This window comes from Pimephales promelas, chromosome 24 (assembly GCF_988280905.1).
Source record: "Pimephales promelas chromosome 24, fPimPro1.hap1.1, whole genome shotgun sequence".
Classification (NCBI taxonomy): Eukaryota; Metazoa; Chordata; class Actinopteri; order Cypriniformes; family Leuciscidae; genus Pimephales; species Pimephales promelas.
The window spans coordinates 4182501-4199091 of record NC_142792.1 but is presented as its reverse complement, the minus strand read 5'-3'; the positions used below and the strand labels follow the sequence as shown (position 1 = coordinate 4199091).

The 16591-nt window shown below is 39.7% G+C and overlaps 2 protein-coding genes across 2 annotated transcripts in view; one reads left to right on the top strand and one right to left on the bottom strand.

The window, feature by feature from the left end:
• cdk17 (cyclin dependent kinase 17) overlaps positions 1-1815 on the top strand; it is a 42990-nt gene extending 41175 nt beyond the window's left edge. Inside the window, exon 17 of the mRNA XM_039667740.2 lies at positions 166-1815. Coding sequence (XP_039523674.1) covers positions 166-203 — 38 coding nt within the window. The 3' untranslated portion in view covers positions 204-1815. The remainder of the gene's footprint in view (positions 1-165) is intronic.
• Positions 1816-1909: 94 nt separating this feature from the next.
• elk3 (ETS transcription factor ELK3) overlaps positions 1910-16591 on the bottom strand; it is a 17099-nt gene continuing 2417 nt past the window's right edge. The window contains exons 2-5 of the mRNA XM_039667769.2: positions 9353-9561; positions 7818-8582; positions 4512-4634; positions 1910-2897 (exon numbers count right to left, since the gene is read on the bottom strand). Coding sequence (XP_039523703.2) covers positions 2805-2897; positions 4512-4634; positions 7818-8582; positions 9353-9559 — 1188 coding nt within the window. The 5' untranslated portion in view covers positions 9560-9561 and the 3' untranslated portion in view covers positions 1910-2804. The remainder of the gene's footprint in view (positions 2898-4511; positions 4635-7817; positions 8583-9352; positions 9562-16591) is intronic.

Here is a 16591-nt window from a genome sequence, read left to right as displayed (position 1 = left end):
TAGAAAAATAAATAAATAATATATAGATATATAGATATAATGTTCTGGGTGTAACTATATAATTTTTTTTTTAATTACTAATTATTGTTTTTAGAATTAATTTAACTTTGTACACTTTGTTCTCTCCTCCTCTTCATTCTCTTTTTTCTGTCTTTCCCCTTATAGGAAACAGCAAGAACAGGCGGCAGAGCATGCTGTTTTAAGCTGCGTTCCCTTACACTCCTGGCCATCACAAACACACACTCTCACACAAGCACACACACAAACACACACACACACACACTGGACGGATCAGGTCGATGGCTCTCATTCCGTGTCTGTGTTGTATAGACTAACTGACTAGTCCCCCTCGCTCTCTGAGAGAGGGTGTTTGTTGCGTGTGCATGCGTGGTGAAGGGGAAAGGGTTGATCCCGCTGCTCCCCTCCCCCTCCCCTCTCCCAGTGTCCCGCCTCCAGCATGCAGCCTTGAGCCAGAACGCCCATCGGCCCCTCGTCTGGACGCCCTTCCCCGTGTGACGCTTAGGGTGTGTGAACATGTATATATTTATTGACAGAGGAGTTGTTTTGCTGCTAATTGACTACTGTCTCTTCGTAACTTCCTCACTCTCGTGCGACCCTCCTGGTTGTCCCGGACACATCAGTCCCACGTCAATACGTTTTTTGTTTTTTTAGAACAATTCAAACTCTGTTTGATTGTTGATATCGCAGCTGTCCGTTTGTTATGTTGGTTTTACAGAGGTGGAGTGCGTGTTTTGAATTTGCTTTGGATTTTCCTAGCATGCAAGACGTCCTGAAAAAACCTTTCCTTCCCAAATATTCATTCCTCAAGTTTTAAAGCATCATTTCAAGAAAAAAAAAAAAAGAATGGATATGTTCCTCAAAGGCCTCGTCACGTGAACGGCCATCTCAATCAGGGACCATCTCAACCGGGTGGGCTTCAGAAAGCTGCAAAACGAGGGTGGAAAAAGCAAACACTGGACCAGCAGGAACTTTGTGACCTCACCATTTTGAACTGAGAACCAACTTTCCCCTCTTTTGCATTCATTCGTTCATTAACAGTGAAAACTTCCTGTCGGAACTGAAGATTTTTGATTTCTTTCTTTTACAGTCGGAGCTCCTGATGCATCATCAAAACCAGTTGCAAATGACTTTCTCCTATTAATAGAGCTCCTCTGAATCTTCCGAGTGTGCGATCGAGCGAGAAAGTGTTAGTGTATGTGTGAATATGGAGATCAGTAACTGTACAGAGCCCATTGCTCCACGCAAGTGACGGCTATGAAGATGAGCTAGTTTCATTAACAGTATTAAGAGATTTTTTTTTTTTTTTTTAAATGTTACATATTGACTCTTCTGTGAATTATGGTATCTTAAAGTGGCATGTTGGAGTCCGACTGTCTCAAATGTGTGCTTGATTTTATTCAGAAGAGAAAAAAAGATATTGTGTGTGTATAAAAAGAAAAAGTAACGACAACACAAAAAAATGACTTTTTGACAGCAGCGTTGGACCAATGTTTCTTTTCCCAGCATTTATAAACACGAAGAACCCAGACGATATCAGATTTTAAATGACTGTTTGAATTTTTTCTGAACTGACAGATGTTAATTAATATTGTAAAACCGGAGTCGATTGTTTCTGGAGAATGCGTGCGCGAGTGTGTGCGTGATTGCGTGACGCATGGGATGAGTGTTGTCCTGTAAGCTCCGCCTCCGACGCTCTCAGAACACCTGCTGTCGGCTGAATTGACCGTTTAACTCTTTGTACTGCAGATATTTATTTCTCTTAATCAGTGAAGTAAACATGGTCTGTTTCTTACAGCGAAATCTCTTCCGTCTGTTTATTATCTTTGTGTTTGTGTGTATTTCATCCTGAAATGGTGCGAGGTGTTTGATCAGACGTGAGAATGTCGAGTCGCATTCAATGCTTGATTTTATTTATAAAACACAAGGCACATTTTCTTGACTCTTGAAAAGCAAAAAAATATAAAATCAATACGAGAATACACTTTTTAATCAATTCATTAATGAAAAAAATAACCGGAAGCTATTACAAAGCTTTTCTTTCCAATATTGAAATGGAATTTCGTCTATTACAAAATGCATTTAAGCAGGAAAATAATACAAATACACAAAAGGCACAGCCGGTAGTACATTTAAAGCACAGTGCATATAACGCAATATCATACAATATCAAACAGAAACCCGGTTCACAGCCTCAGAGAACTAAAAAAGAGACTTAAATGCTAACGAGATTCCTTTAATATGGTTTAAATGTTTCTTCGAAGTCTGAACTGGTCGACAAAAGCGGGAGATCTTTCCAGTTGAAGCACCTTGGGAATGGAGAACTGTTGGAAAGCATCATGTTTTGAGGAGGAACAGAAAGTCTACGCTGGTTTGAACGTGTTTCCTGTCGTCCGGCATCGTTTGTCTCGATTTGAGACTGTCGAAGAGACATGTTCTCCATTAAAACGAGACTACAGATTCTCTAAGGCTCCATTTCCAATGACTCACCATCTTCTCAAAAGGACACTTCATGTTCTTTGGCATTAGCTCATAATAATTCCCTATTTTAAAAGCTTGCGGAGGAATTTGGTGAGCTTGTTGGATTGCAGCCTGAGTTGAAAAAGAAAACACAAAGTTTGCTGGTCCAAAACTCAACAGAACTGAAGGGTGCTATAGGTGATGGTGGCCACAAGAGGGTGAAGTGCAGTCTGGCTCAAAAAAATGACATGAAGGTCCTTAATTCCTTCTTAGTGTGAGAGTAAAGGTTTAACTCTGGGGGGGTGGATATATGAATTGTCCAGAAATCAGGATTTCTGAGCGCTGGAGGACAGGAGGAGGGAGGAGGAGTCCAGGTTCGGGAGGGGTACCGGGAGCGGCCCGTTCAACAGGGAGGGGAACTGTGAAAGAGTCAGAAAGCAAACAGAACATTGAGGTAATGCTACACACACTGAATCACAATGTGTTCATATAGTAACTGTGACGCAAATGCTTCTTAGTGTTTAAAAAACAAATGCAAATAATTGTATCAGGAAGTGCCGTCTAATGGAGAATAGTAACTTGACCGGGGCAAATAAGTTCACATCTCAATGGGCAAATCTTATTAAGAAAAGTCCATGTAGTTTTTAATAGGCAATGTTTTATTATCATCATTATAACTAACGTTAAAATGTAAAAACTAATGTTTTTCTTCGAGATTTGACATTTCCTTGTATTTATTTAGTAAGTAGTGTTTGTATGTATTATTGGGTTGAGCCTAATAAAGGAATGCCCAGGTGTGTGTTATACAGTGTGTATAAAGAAACAAAAGTAAGCATGTGGGACCAATTTTAGCATCGTGATGATTTCATGATTAAATTATTTATTTTATTATTATTTTTAGAACTATAAGTTAAATTCAGTACGACAAATTGTGAAGTTACAATTAGACTTCATAAATTTAACAAAAACGTCGAAATACCAAAAAAAAAAAGCATTTTATTTAGTATTACTTTAGATTTTTAGATGAATATGACTGGAGGTTTTTTTTTTTGTAGTTCCTAAATATCTTCCCTAAAACATTTTTCTCCCCACAAAAAAAAGCTTGTCTTTGTGGTTCACATAAACACACTCGTAGTCATAAGGCATCATGGTAGCGCTAGGAGAGGAACTTCCTGTTATGTGAGAGCTGACTATACACACAGACAGAGTCTTTTTCAGTTATCACCCCCTCCCTTTTTTAACAGGAAGCTGTTTTTCCCCCATATCCAATGCAGAGCGGAAACATCTGTAGCTTGTTTCCAAACCCTAATACACACACACACACACACACTCACAGTAATACACGCACAGTAAATCCGTTTCCCAGAGTGACTCGAAAACATCTTAAAAGCATCTTTTTTTTTTGTTCTTTATTTTACAGGTATAAAAAATGGCATTTTAAAAGGAAATAAAACAGATGAGCAGCAAGAGTTTTCCACACCGCAGCCAATAACGTCAGGAACGACAGTCATGTGACCAACCAGAAAACTCCCACTACAGCCGACCACGGAGGAAGTGAGAGTGGGGGAGTGAGTGTACGCATCTGTCTGTACGTGTGTGTGTGTGTGTGTGTGTGTGGTAGTACAAAATGCACATCAAGAACTGTCACTATCCCTGTAAAGGCAGAGTCAAGCAGTCGCTGTGATTACCATAATGGTTTCCTGCTGCCTAGCGATGTTTACAGTAAAGGCTGGAACGCTCCCCTCAAAAAGCAAGATGAGCATAAATATACAGTTTGCTTTGTCTTTTTCTCTCGCTCTCACACACCTCCCTACACACTCTCCCTCGGGTCAGAACAGGAAGTATCCACAGGATTTCCCCTCTCGCTCACATGAAAACTGAAACACGACACCAAACACAAACGCACACTAGCAAAACACAAGCAAATCCCTTTCTAAAACATGCTCGCATGTCAATGCTAAACCAAAATAAATGAACAGCCACATTCTCGCATTCAGATTCCTATTTTTACAGGGGGAATGTTTTGTGCGTACCTGAAAGAGTGAACTGTGGCCTTGTAGCCTGGCGGGGCTGAGAGGGGCTACGGGACTCAGGCTGCTCCAGAAATGAATGGAGGACAGGAGAGGACTGGGCGTCAACAGCAATCCAGAGGGAGTCTGTAGAAAGAGGAGTAAAGAAGCAGTTGTGAAAGGGGGGAACAGGAACATGAGATGGTATTTGTATTAGTTAGTCACTGAAGTCATGGATCATGAAATCCCGAAACTTTGGAGAGACGAATGCGAGTCTCTGCATGTCCAGGCACGTCTGTGTTTCGTTTAGCAGGCAAGGCCATATCATGTGAAGCCTGTCATGCGGAAGAAGTCTGAGCACCCCTTTAACAATTTCCCATATTTTTTTTGTGAACGGGACAAATTTGAAGCGTTCAGGGTATGCAGCACAAATGCAACTGTCCTGGACCTAGATAATATCTCTGAGCAGTCTTTGCTCAATCTCGGGTTATGAAATAATGGTGTTTAAAGCAACAGTTCACCCCCAATTAATCTTCTGTCATGAGCTCAACTTTGTCATTCAAAACTCGTCTTCTGTGGATGTGTCCCAAATGCTCTTTTCTATAAAACAAAGACGATGGTCACTAGGGCCTTGTTTACACCTGATATTAAGATACGTTTTGGTCGATCGGATCACAATCGGGGGAAAGTGTTTTGTGGCTGTTTGAACACATTTGACCACATGAGCACTTACACTACGAAAGCAATCCGGTCTAATGCGTTTTTAACTACCTCTGGAAGTAGTCGAAAGTCGTCTACTTGTGATCCGATCGACCAAAACGCATCTTAATACCAGGTTTAAACGGCCTCGGGAATGTCAAACAGCAAAAAGACAGTCACCATAAATAATAGTACAAGCCTGGTTAAAGGTTAAAACCAGACCATTCTCAGTTGTAACTGAGTTATGGTCTGGCAAAGCGTCATAGACAAATCATTTCAAGAGGGGCGTCACCAATGGATGTCGCGGGTAGACCTAAAACCAATCAGAGCGATGAAGGAGATGATGTATGCAACATCAAACATCTCCGAGTGTTCTTCTTTGCTTAGTTTTTAACAAAAAGGAAACGTTCAAATCGCTTAAAACAAACGCGATAGCTGATTCGAACTAGTGATGTTTGACGGCAGCATCCATCTTTGTAATGTAGGCTACAAAATCTGCTTCAAAATCCCAGCGCTGTCGTCATCGTGTAAAGCCCGCCCCAACGTTTCTGATCGGTGCCGCGATTTCGACGGATTGGAAATGGGCTTGACTGAGCTTATTTGCCAGACTAAATTTCAGAGCAAATCTAAATTTGCTGGAAGTTGTCTGGGTTTTCCGAGGCTACTGAAGTCCTACAGAAACAAAAAACAAAGAAAAAAAATCCCTTGGATGAATTTTCACTTGTTGTAAGGAAAAGAGTGGCTTAACTTCTGCTTTGGCGTAAAGTATACTTTTTATGCGCATGCTAAGCTATGAGTAATGCACATTGTGTATTTTTCTAAATACTTAGTTTGCACACGCACCTTGAATTTTCTTGCACTAATTAGTTGGTCCACAAGGTGGCAACATTGCCCGATCCGATGTTCACAGTCGTAAAAAAGCGAATGCGAAAAGCGAACAAGAAGTACTGAAGACGGCAACGACAACAACAGACGCCCCCACATTGATGAATGCTTGAGTGAGGGGGTTGAGGGATACCGCTCAAAGCTTCTAGAGCTAAATAGTTTACGCTATCAAATGGTGCATACTTTGAAAGATTTTGCGTTCAGCTGTAAGCATACGATAGTGTTTCTCGTAAGCATTGAAGTTGGGTGCGGGTGAGAAAATGATGACGGGAAATACATTTTAAGGTGAACTGTCCCTTTAAGAGAGAAAGTGAGAGAGAATTCGACTTGAGTATGTAGCTTCCCATGGGTCATGGACTTTGGATCACCAGGTTGTGGCTATAGGGCAGCATGTGAAATCAATTTCTTGTTCTCGCTCTGTTTCTCTCTGTCCCGTGTCACTATGCTGTAGTGTGCGAGATTACGCACATATGGCTTTACTTACAGGTTTCTCTTCTCTCGCTTGTGCCCTTCTGTCTAGTCTTGTCCCTCATCCTGTCTCATATACCTCTTTTTAAAAATCCTGTCCACCTGCCACACAATTCTCCCTACACACCCAGACCAAAATATCTCACAGAATTGTATTACCAGTAGGCTAAGTGTGTCCTGTCTATTTGTTACCTGTTGAAGGCCTATAAAAAGTGCCAGATAGACTCTTTTTGAGTTCATTTGTAGCTCTGTTCCAAAACCTAAAAAGCTGATTCGAAAGCTCTACATAGGCAGCAACAATCTCACACAAAAAAGGGGAAAATTAGCATATTGCTAAGCTAACAACTTAATTTAACCAAGCATAAAAATAGTTTGCACTTATTTAGTACATAGTCCATCTTCACTTAGACTACTTTTATTAATATATTTGGTAAATGTAAGTAAACGTCTAATGTACTAGAGGGAGTCACTGACTCCATTTTCATAATCAGAACGATATTACCTATTTTTCAAACACCTTGCTGCCTTGCTATCTCTACTGCTTAGCTTGCCTTTTCACTGTTGATTCACATTAGCATGTTGCTAGGCTAACAACACTACATTCTATCGAGCACAAAAAATATCTACTTTTCATTTAAATTAGCATATTGTTAGTATTAGTATTAGTTTTAGTTTTGTCACAGAGCTTACCTTGCCTTTTATTGATTACGATAGCGGTTTACATGTGCATGTTGCTAACCCAGACAGCAAACTGACATTGAATCAACGTGGAAACGACGTCTCTCATGACATCGAAACAACGTTGATTTTGCTCATCGAATTAACGTTGAACCAACTTCAGACGTTGGTTCATTCTTCAAAGCTTCAAAGCTAGCATTCTTCAAAGCTAAATGAAAATCGAAAAATTGGTTTGCTTTCATAACGTTGAAACAACGTTGATTTCTAGTTTAATTCTCCGTTAGTTTTGAAAGAATGACGCGTTGTTTCGATGTCATGTTTCCACGTTGATTCAATGTCAGTTTGTTATCTGGGAAGCTAAATGCATAAAATTATAATATTATAAATACATAGTTGTGTACATTTGTTGCAATGCATTCTGGGCTTATTAGCTATTAGCCAAAAGAAGTCACTGTATATTTTGCCCATGTTTTGGAAACGGCTTTTGCTTTCATGCCTTAAAACGCTGTCTAGATAGGCAGCTCATTGGGTTTTGGAACAGATGTGTGTGTTAGGCTGTGTGAACATACAAATACAAGAACATGTGACATAGTTTGATACCTGTGCAGTGAAAAAGGCTGGCGTGAGGGACCCTGAGGGCAGTGCTGGGCTGTTGAGGGCGATGGAGCCCAAGTCACTTCCTGAAAGCAATATGGAAGGGGCGGAGATTTCCAGCCCTTTGGGTTTCCGAGCTTTGGGAGGCAGTCCGTTGTTACCGGTCCTCCTCTCGGGAGGCGTGGCCTGATTCTGGGCTCGCTCCCGGTGGCCGGATGATAAATTTAGAGGCTGAGCGATCTGCTCTGATTCGTCTATGCGAACCTCCGGGCTCCGCCCCTGCCGCAGCATATAGACAGGGCTATGAGTGGGGGAGGGGCTGCGGGATGAGCAGGGGGAGGATTTCGAAGTGAAGAAAACATCCGCGGATGCAGGTGGTGGGGAGGATGCAAGGGGAACGACCTTCTCTGATCGATTAGTGACAAACCGAATCACTGTTTGTCCCTCCTCCTCTCGTTCGCCACCTCGCTGCTTCTCGGTTTTAATTGGACGCAGCAGCGGCGGGCTTTGGAGGGAACTGACTGTGAAGGACGAGTACAGACCAGAGTGAAGATACTCGTTCCTACAGATGGGACTTCTCAGCGACGACAGCGACAGCTTCGGAGACTCCTCCCCCTCACCGTCAGACTCCACCTCCTGTAACATGACGCCCCCTGCGACGTGACCCCCGTCCCGACCGAGCTCCACTGCTTGGGGATCCATCTTCAGAATATCAGGGAATGAGACGAACTTGTACACGAACTTCTGACCAATCACCTTCTTTATGATATTCTGCAAGAGAAAGAGGATGATTACAACAAACTCTCATTGCAATTTGTAACTATTTTACATTTGGTGGCCAATTCGTACGATCTCATCTCAGTCATACGTTTTAGTACGATCTGCCCCACTAACTGTAAGGTTAAAGGATTAGTTCACTTTTAAAAAAACTTTTGCTGATAATTTACTCACCCCCATGTCATCCAAGATGTGCGTGTTCATTGTTCATTGAATGAACCAAATGACTCAAAAAAAGATTTGTTCATTTTGATGAACGAGTTCAAGTCGCGAACGAGCATGAGCAAGAAGAGCATTTGTGCTTATAAAACTTAAACTTTTTTATTTATTTTTTAAATGGCCGATCGTTTCGCTAGATAGGACCCTTATTCATCGTCTGGTGTCGTTTAAAGCCCTTTGAAGCTGCACTGAAACTCTCATTTGGACCTTGAACCGTTTGGTTCCCACTGAAGTCCATTATATGGAGAAGAATCCTAGAATGATTTCATCAAAAACCTTAATTTATTTTCGACTGAAGAAAGAATGACATGGACATCTTGGATGACATGGGGGTGAGTAAATTATCAGCTAAAGTTTTTTTTAAAGTGAACTACTCCTTTAAGGGGTGGACTTGAATGCTTAATTTTCTTATAAAAAATGATACAATTCTGTATGTAATACATATTACATTATAAGTTAAGTTTTCTCATGAGATCGGATTGATGATTATCATTGGTCAGACGCCTGAAAGGCGCTTTCATTTGTGAAATGTGAGCTTGTGTAACCTTGTCATAGTAGTAGCGTAGTGCTCGGCTAAGTTTGTCGTAGTTCATGTTGGTCTTGTTTTTGCGTAGGCCCCAAAGTTTGGCGACTTCTTCCGATTTGAGCAGCTTGAACTCGCCATCATTGGACGTCCAGCAGATCAGGTGCTTATGGCTCTGGTCTAGCAGTAGCTGCAGCAGAAACTGCCACAGCGTGATGGCACTCTCCATATCTGTTAGAGCAGAGAAGTCACATTATTAATATCAACAGTATATTTACATTTTAATAATCATGATCAGGCTGACACAAAACCCAGCTTGATGTCTTGCTACCATGGAATTTTGCCTAAAATTAGGTATTCAAAGTTTTGGAGCAGTTGAGCACCTCAAATTTTTGCTTGCTAGATTTAGTAACAATGCTGTTTTTTTCCCCCGGTATGGATTTAAAGCAATGTGAACGTGGTGAGAGTGTGGTGTAATTTCATTAAGTGTCTATCTAATTTAAATTAGCCAAGATTACACTCTGCTTGCATTGCTTGCTTATTGGTCAAGAAAAGGTGGCGTGAGGACGTTTTTAAATGACCATAACAAGGTTTGATTATCTGAAGGGAGATCTTGTGGTACTGCAAAGCCACATTTAGTTCGTGTCTGGATGTGTACGGACCGGCGCCTTGATCTGATAATCAGACATCCTTCTAGGAATGATTGCGTTTGCTATGTAAAAACTTTCCTTTAACCATCCATGCAGGTTTCTCACAGGAAGTGGTGAAATGGGAGAGACCGGAGCATCAGTCGTATAAATCCAGCCACATTAAAGAACGCGCGTTCGTGCTCCTGAATCCATCCTCTCCCTTTAATTTCCCCTTTTCCCTCTGCGCTCTTCATCTCTCGCATGAACAAAAAACGTCATTCCTGGGTGCCCTCCCACAAACTCAGCAAGCATTTCCTGTTCTGTTGTACATTAACGCTCAGGCCCATAAACAACAAAGGGCTATCAGACAGAAAGACTGACACAGGAATGGCTCGCAAACAAGCAACATGTTCCAGCATCGACCGTCCCTCTTTGGGATGGAGGTGTCCATTCAAAGGCAGGCAAATACACCCACTCGTGAACAGAGATTACTAACAAGGCAAACATGGAGTTTGTCCACAAAACCCTGTTTATGAACATCGATTAAAGGGACCAGGTAGTGATAAGGGGGCACAACATAGTTCAAAAACCTACAAGCATTAAGGGAATTTTTAAACATATAGGTCACCCAAAAATAAAAAAAATCAGTTCTTTAAGTTTCACTACTGCTTAAAAGTTCACAAGACTGAACATATTTTTAAAAGCTGCTATAATGTTTATCGCAGTTTACACAAAATAAGATTACAGCCCGGAAAGTAATGCATAATTGAAGCAATTTTACAGCGCAACCTTCGGTAATTATAGTGTACCTATGACGTACTTACAATGTAAGTATATGGGAACAATATTTTAAGTTTGGGGAATAAAGCGTTAACAACCAGGAGAATTAAACAAATATTTATACTGTAAGTATTATTGAACTAAGGGGAACTTATTCTACTGTTTATGATATAACAATCTTATATTTGGGAGCAATTTAGCGAGAACATACCTTTTTGAAATAATGGTGAAACAGTGTGCAGGCTTTTTAAAAATTACAGGGTACATATATATGCATTTATAAAGTAATCTTGATAACAAAAGTGCACTGAAAATGAAAACTATTGCAACTTTTGCTTAAATATTGGGGAAAGATACTCTTGTTTCATGTAGTGGTGCTTGTTACCCTCACATGAAACCAGATATATTTCCCAGTATATTTAAAAAAATTTGCAATAGTCTTAGCTTTTCTCGCCTCGAAACATGTTAGCCCAAACATAAACATCTGCACTTTTGCAATCAAATTATTATTATTATTATTTTTAATAAATGCATAGATGTACCCTGTCATTTTTAAAAAGCCTATACTTTATGTATGTCATTGCTACTAAACGGTGCGCAGTGAATGTTTTCGCTAAATTGCTCCCAAATGTAAGATTGTTGTATTTTAATAGTAGAATAAGCACCCCTTAGTTCTTTAAATTTTACAGTATAAATATATTTTTTAATTCTGTTACCCCTTTATTCCCCAAACTTTACATATTATTACCTTATACTTACATGTAAGTACTTTACTATAATTACAGAAAGTTACAGTGTAAATTCCTCTTAATTACACAGTCTGGGCTGTAATCTAAAGCATTACCAAATAAAAGTTTCTTGAGCAGCCAATCAACATATTAGAATGATTTCTGAAGGATCATGTGACACTGAACACAAGATGCTGAAAATTCAGCTTTTCCATAACAGGAATAAATTACATTTTAAAATATAGTACATTAAAAACAACTTAAATGGTAATATTATTTCATAATATTACAGCCTTGTTGAGCTGAGCACAAGAGACTTCTTTCAAAAACATTTAAAAAAAAAACAAAAAACGTAAACTTTCGAATGGTAGTATATGTTTTATCAAAATACCGGCTGACCCAGAATGACATAGGGAAAAAACGTGAAGTTAAACACTTCCCTTTATATTATCTGCTGCTGAATCATTAAACAATCACCCAAACCGTCATTATCAGACCTTGATACTGAAAAAAGTACGACATGCAAAGATGCACATACTCAATCTTTACACATTGGATGGCCGCCCATGTTGCAGATAAGGATAGATCATCCAGCTTTTGTGAATGGATTTCAGAGCAGAAAACTGCCTAAAAGTGTTCTTTAAACTGTGGCGCTGAGGTTGGACACAAACAGGAAGCTGCGATATCACGAAACAGGATGTGCATAAAGATATCAACTCATATTCCTTCAAAAAACCTTAGACATATGCAGAGTTAACATGATTTGAGTGATGTTAAATTTTACTCCACTACACTTCTTGGATCATTGATATTTCTAAAAGAAAAATAATAATTTTTTTACAGCACTCTAATTTAGACAACGTTAAAGTCAATGTGGAAGTGGATCCATTGGGTGTAAGATAAGGACTTTCAAGTAAACAGGAGTGAGTTGCTTCATGCATGTGGTCTGGGATTGACTCCAACAGGAAGTGGCTCAATGTTAAAAGCCCAACAGAACAGGAAGTTTAAATCTTGCTTGGGCCGCTTCCTGCGAATGCTGTCGTCACACACTTAATATTAGTTTGCTCATAACCTTTTGCTCTTTGTCACTAGTTACATTTTGGGAAATATTTCAATTCCACTATATATCCATTACAAAACCAGTACACTTTGAGCAGGGGCTGAAACATATTTTTTGACAAAACAAAAAATAAAATAATTTTATAATATACACTGCCTGGCCAAAAAAAAGTAGCTGTTTGGATTTAAATAGGCAAATTCTATGATTGGATCATTATTGCTATGATTGTTATGTTTCTATCATGTTTTATGCTATTGGCAACAGTTATTCGAAGCCTGATTGGTGCAGTTTGTATATTTTAATTTCTTCAACAACCATGTAGGAAGACACATTGTGGTCATATTCCAGGATGACAATGTCAAGATTCACCAGGCTCAAATTGCGAAAGAATTGTTGGAAGTTCATTGTAAGTCTTTTGGATGTGGTGGAAGAGACTTTACTCAGTGCTGAACTCTTGCATTGTCAATACAAGATCTAGACCACAAATGTATCCACCTCTTGATGGAAATAACATCACAATATTTATTTCCATCAAAAGATTTATATATGAGTTAAGTAGTTTCAATAGATATTTAAGCTTTCAATCATATTGTTTCATTTTGTGTTTCATAGAGGAAAGAATGTTAACTGTCTTTTTATCATAATAACACGAGGGTGAATAAATGACCACAGACTTTTCATTTTTAGGTGACATATCTTGTGTAAACTAATTGTATTGTTGAGTTTCTGCCTATTTTTTCTTCTTATTTCAGTGCAGGAGAGGGCCAGAGTGCAGGAAGACCTGGGTGGAGGACAGAAAGGACATCAGGTTGAGGTCTGACATCCGTCGGAAACCAGTTTGACTAGAATTCAAATTAGTCAAATGTGTGTGTGAGTGAGTTTAAACACACTTCTCAGTTTTAACTAGCGTCACATCATACCCTTTGACAACTGTAAGTCCGTCAAACAGGGCGGGTCGGATTTGCTGTGGCCCTCCTGCTGTCTGAGCCAGAGCTCCTGAGACGGAGCAATACGCCTTATTCACGGCAGCGCCATCTTTGATTTTTAATGAGAATGAAAGCGAGGCTGTGAGGGATAGACTTGCATCTCTTCAATGGGCTGTATTGTTATTTAATGTGTTTTCGGATTGTTCTGCTCATGAAACACTGGAAAAACATCTTTCAAAGAAATGTCAGTTGACAAAAAACTCCTGACAATGTAAGCTGTGGAAAATTGTAAGTAATCTAGGAGCTTTATTCCGCTTTTTACAGCGGATGCCATTGGAAACACCGTAAGTCTATCCCTCACAGCCTCACTTTCATACCTGTCATGGCGCTGCTCTGAATAAGGTCTATGGATGGATGGAGGGAACGGACGAGACGAAGCGCTAGATTGAGAAATGATGCTGGCTGACTCACTAGTGTGGAAAGCTCTGACACGGAGAATGTTTTATTGGCCAAGAGGAACTCCCTGGTTGCAGAAAGCCTTATTTTGGGAAAGTCTTTGTCATAATTTTGACAAAGACGAACAAGCATAAACTTTCACCCTGATTTTCGCTCATCAAACTGACGGCTCTGGAAGTCATCACAGGATTGGTGAAATAATGAGAAATCAAACAGGAGAGGCTAAAATCAATCTGGACCAAAAAAAAGAAAATGATACATTTAGTCCTGGTTTGCTTAGCGTTCACACTGTCATTTTTAACACTGAACCTAAAGAAAGTAAATTCCATTTTGATTTCATGTTTGCTTTACAAGACTTTCAATTTAGTCTTTTCAGATGCTTTTGATTGGAATATCAGCTAGAGTGTGTGTAAAGGCACAAACAGCATGTTTTGGCCAAACCTGTGGTGACAAAGGAGGAAGTGCTCGAAAAACGCTGCCAATTCAGTATACAGATATTAATCAGGAAGTACTGTGCAGTGGTACACACATGTATATACACTCATTCATTACTCCTCTACATATGTGACACAGATCTCATTATACATACAGCAATTGACATTTTGATCTCGTACTCCAGTCCACACTTAAAAGCTCATCGTACGCCACATACTGTCGCCCATTCCTTTTTTTCCAAACTCCCAAAGAAGCGAAATGAAACCATTTCCTGCTCCAGCATCCTCTGAGCGGAGCATCTGCGTTAAACGACCGTAAAACTGTCTATATCAGGACTTCCTCCAATTCTCCTTTGAAGGGCGTCTTCCTGGGAATGCCGATCCCGAGCTGAAAGGTAGGAATTCCTGCTGCGGGGAGCAAACACAGGAACGCGGGGACCACACGGACACAAGGCACAAATGGGAGGTTTCCTCTTCTCTTTTTGTGCTCTCGCCCATATCAGACTGACACATCGCATGTGAGATCCTGAAGAACGGACTCATGGATTCCTAGATTTACTGCCCTAATCAAAGGGAATAAACACAAGAGGCTGATTTCAAAAGCTCTCGGCCGTTTGGAGAAGTGCCTGCGTGGAACGTGGCTGTAAAAGTCATTGTTAGATTATTGCAAGAGGGGAAAAAATGTCTCCCTTTTAAGCACAGTTGCTGTGTACAAATGTGATTTGCATGTGCAAATCTGGAGTTTTGGTCTCTTTATCCGTCTTTCAATGTGAGCAATGAAATAAACCACGCAGAAGCAAAGTTTGAATCCTTAGCCAGAAGACAGTTTGGTGAAAAAAAATGCATTTAGGCATGTAGAAAGGGTGAGAGACCTCCTGACACACAAATAAATAGAAGACAAAAAACACACACTCAAACATAGTGTGACTGCACTGCCTTGGCTCTGTTGTTATGCCACTGTCTGGCATGCATCAACCTCATGGTCATTAGGTTTAAGGCTACATATTTCATGAAATAAATGAATCATACATATTGGATTCTTTCACAAACTTCTACACATCCCCATGCAAATCATGTTCGTCAATGAAACATTTTGATAATTCCGTTCATTTACACACGACAATGCCGTTTTAGGGGCCTGAAAATGCTAACTTTTGTGCAAGTTCAAAGTGCAAGTTTTTTACACTGTTATTGTCTCCATGTAAACTACAAAAACAAGAATTTGTGAAAATGGTGACGTCATGCACATTCAGTCTATAGGAGGATAGTGTTTCTTTGTAAAGTGACATCGCCAACTACTGGCCTGGCATGAATAATACAGTTTTTAGTTGCTTACGTGGATCCGTGTAAATTGGTGATCGACTGCATCGTTTTTACTTCCTTTTCGACCTTGGCTTGTTTCACCAAGTGTACAGTGTAAATGCAGATATCGGATATGGTCAGTTTTATATTGCATGTAGTCAACAAATTGGAATTGGGCATCATGACCAGCAGTGCAAACGTGGCCTCAGTTTTGTTTGACCCCCCCCAATCAAATGGTGCAGAAAATGTGAACAAGTCCACAGATACCATCTGGGCCTACACATCAGTAAGAAAACACACTGTTTTACTACATTAAATGCTTAGATGCCATGGACAAGCTCTCGCATTTTTGACCTCATGCAATAGGACTCAGGAAATACATTGAAAAAAAGCAGTTAGAGAAGAGTTACTGTAATCTGTCTCACTTTTCGGATTTAAATTAGACCAATCTTATATAAATGATTTAAAAAAGTTAGGATCAGTCTCCAAGAAAAGAAATTAGATGACTAACTTTTAGCAGTTTATGCAACTCGAGTTCATTTTCTGCTGCTCAAAGATTATCCATTGATTTTTAGCATAATTGTGTTTTCTGTACCAAAAATTTAAAGCAGTTGTAGTTTGTTTTTAGAGCCTCTTCAGTGTAATATTCATTGTTAATTTAAATGTTACTTATTTTTATCATTTTAAATGCAACTACTTGCAAGTTGATGAAATATTTTAAAGTCACCATGAAATCAAAATTGACAATTGCTATTTTTAATGGAATATTGTAGTAGCCTATTTATAAATGAGTTATCAAATATTTATTTCAAAACATTCATCCCTTCCCTATCTCTTTTTTGATGAGGAGGTCGGGACAACCTGTCACTCACATGAGATCGACCAATAGCAAACCACAATCATCCAACGCAATTCCCAATGGACAGTCTACATTTTTTCTTGTTTC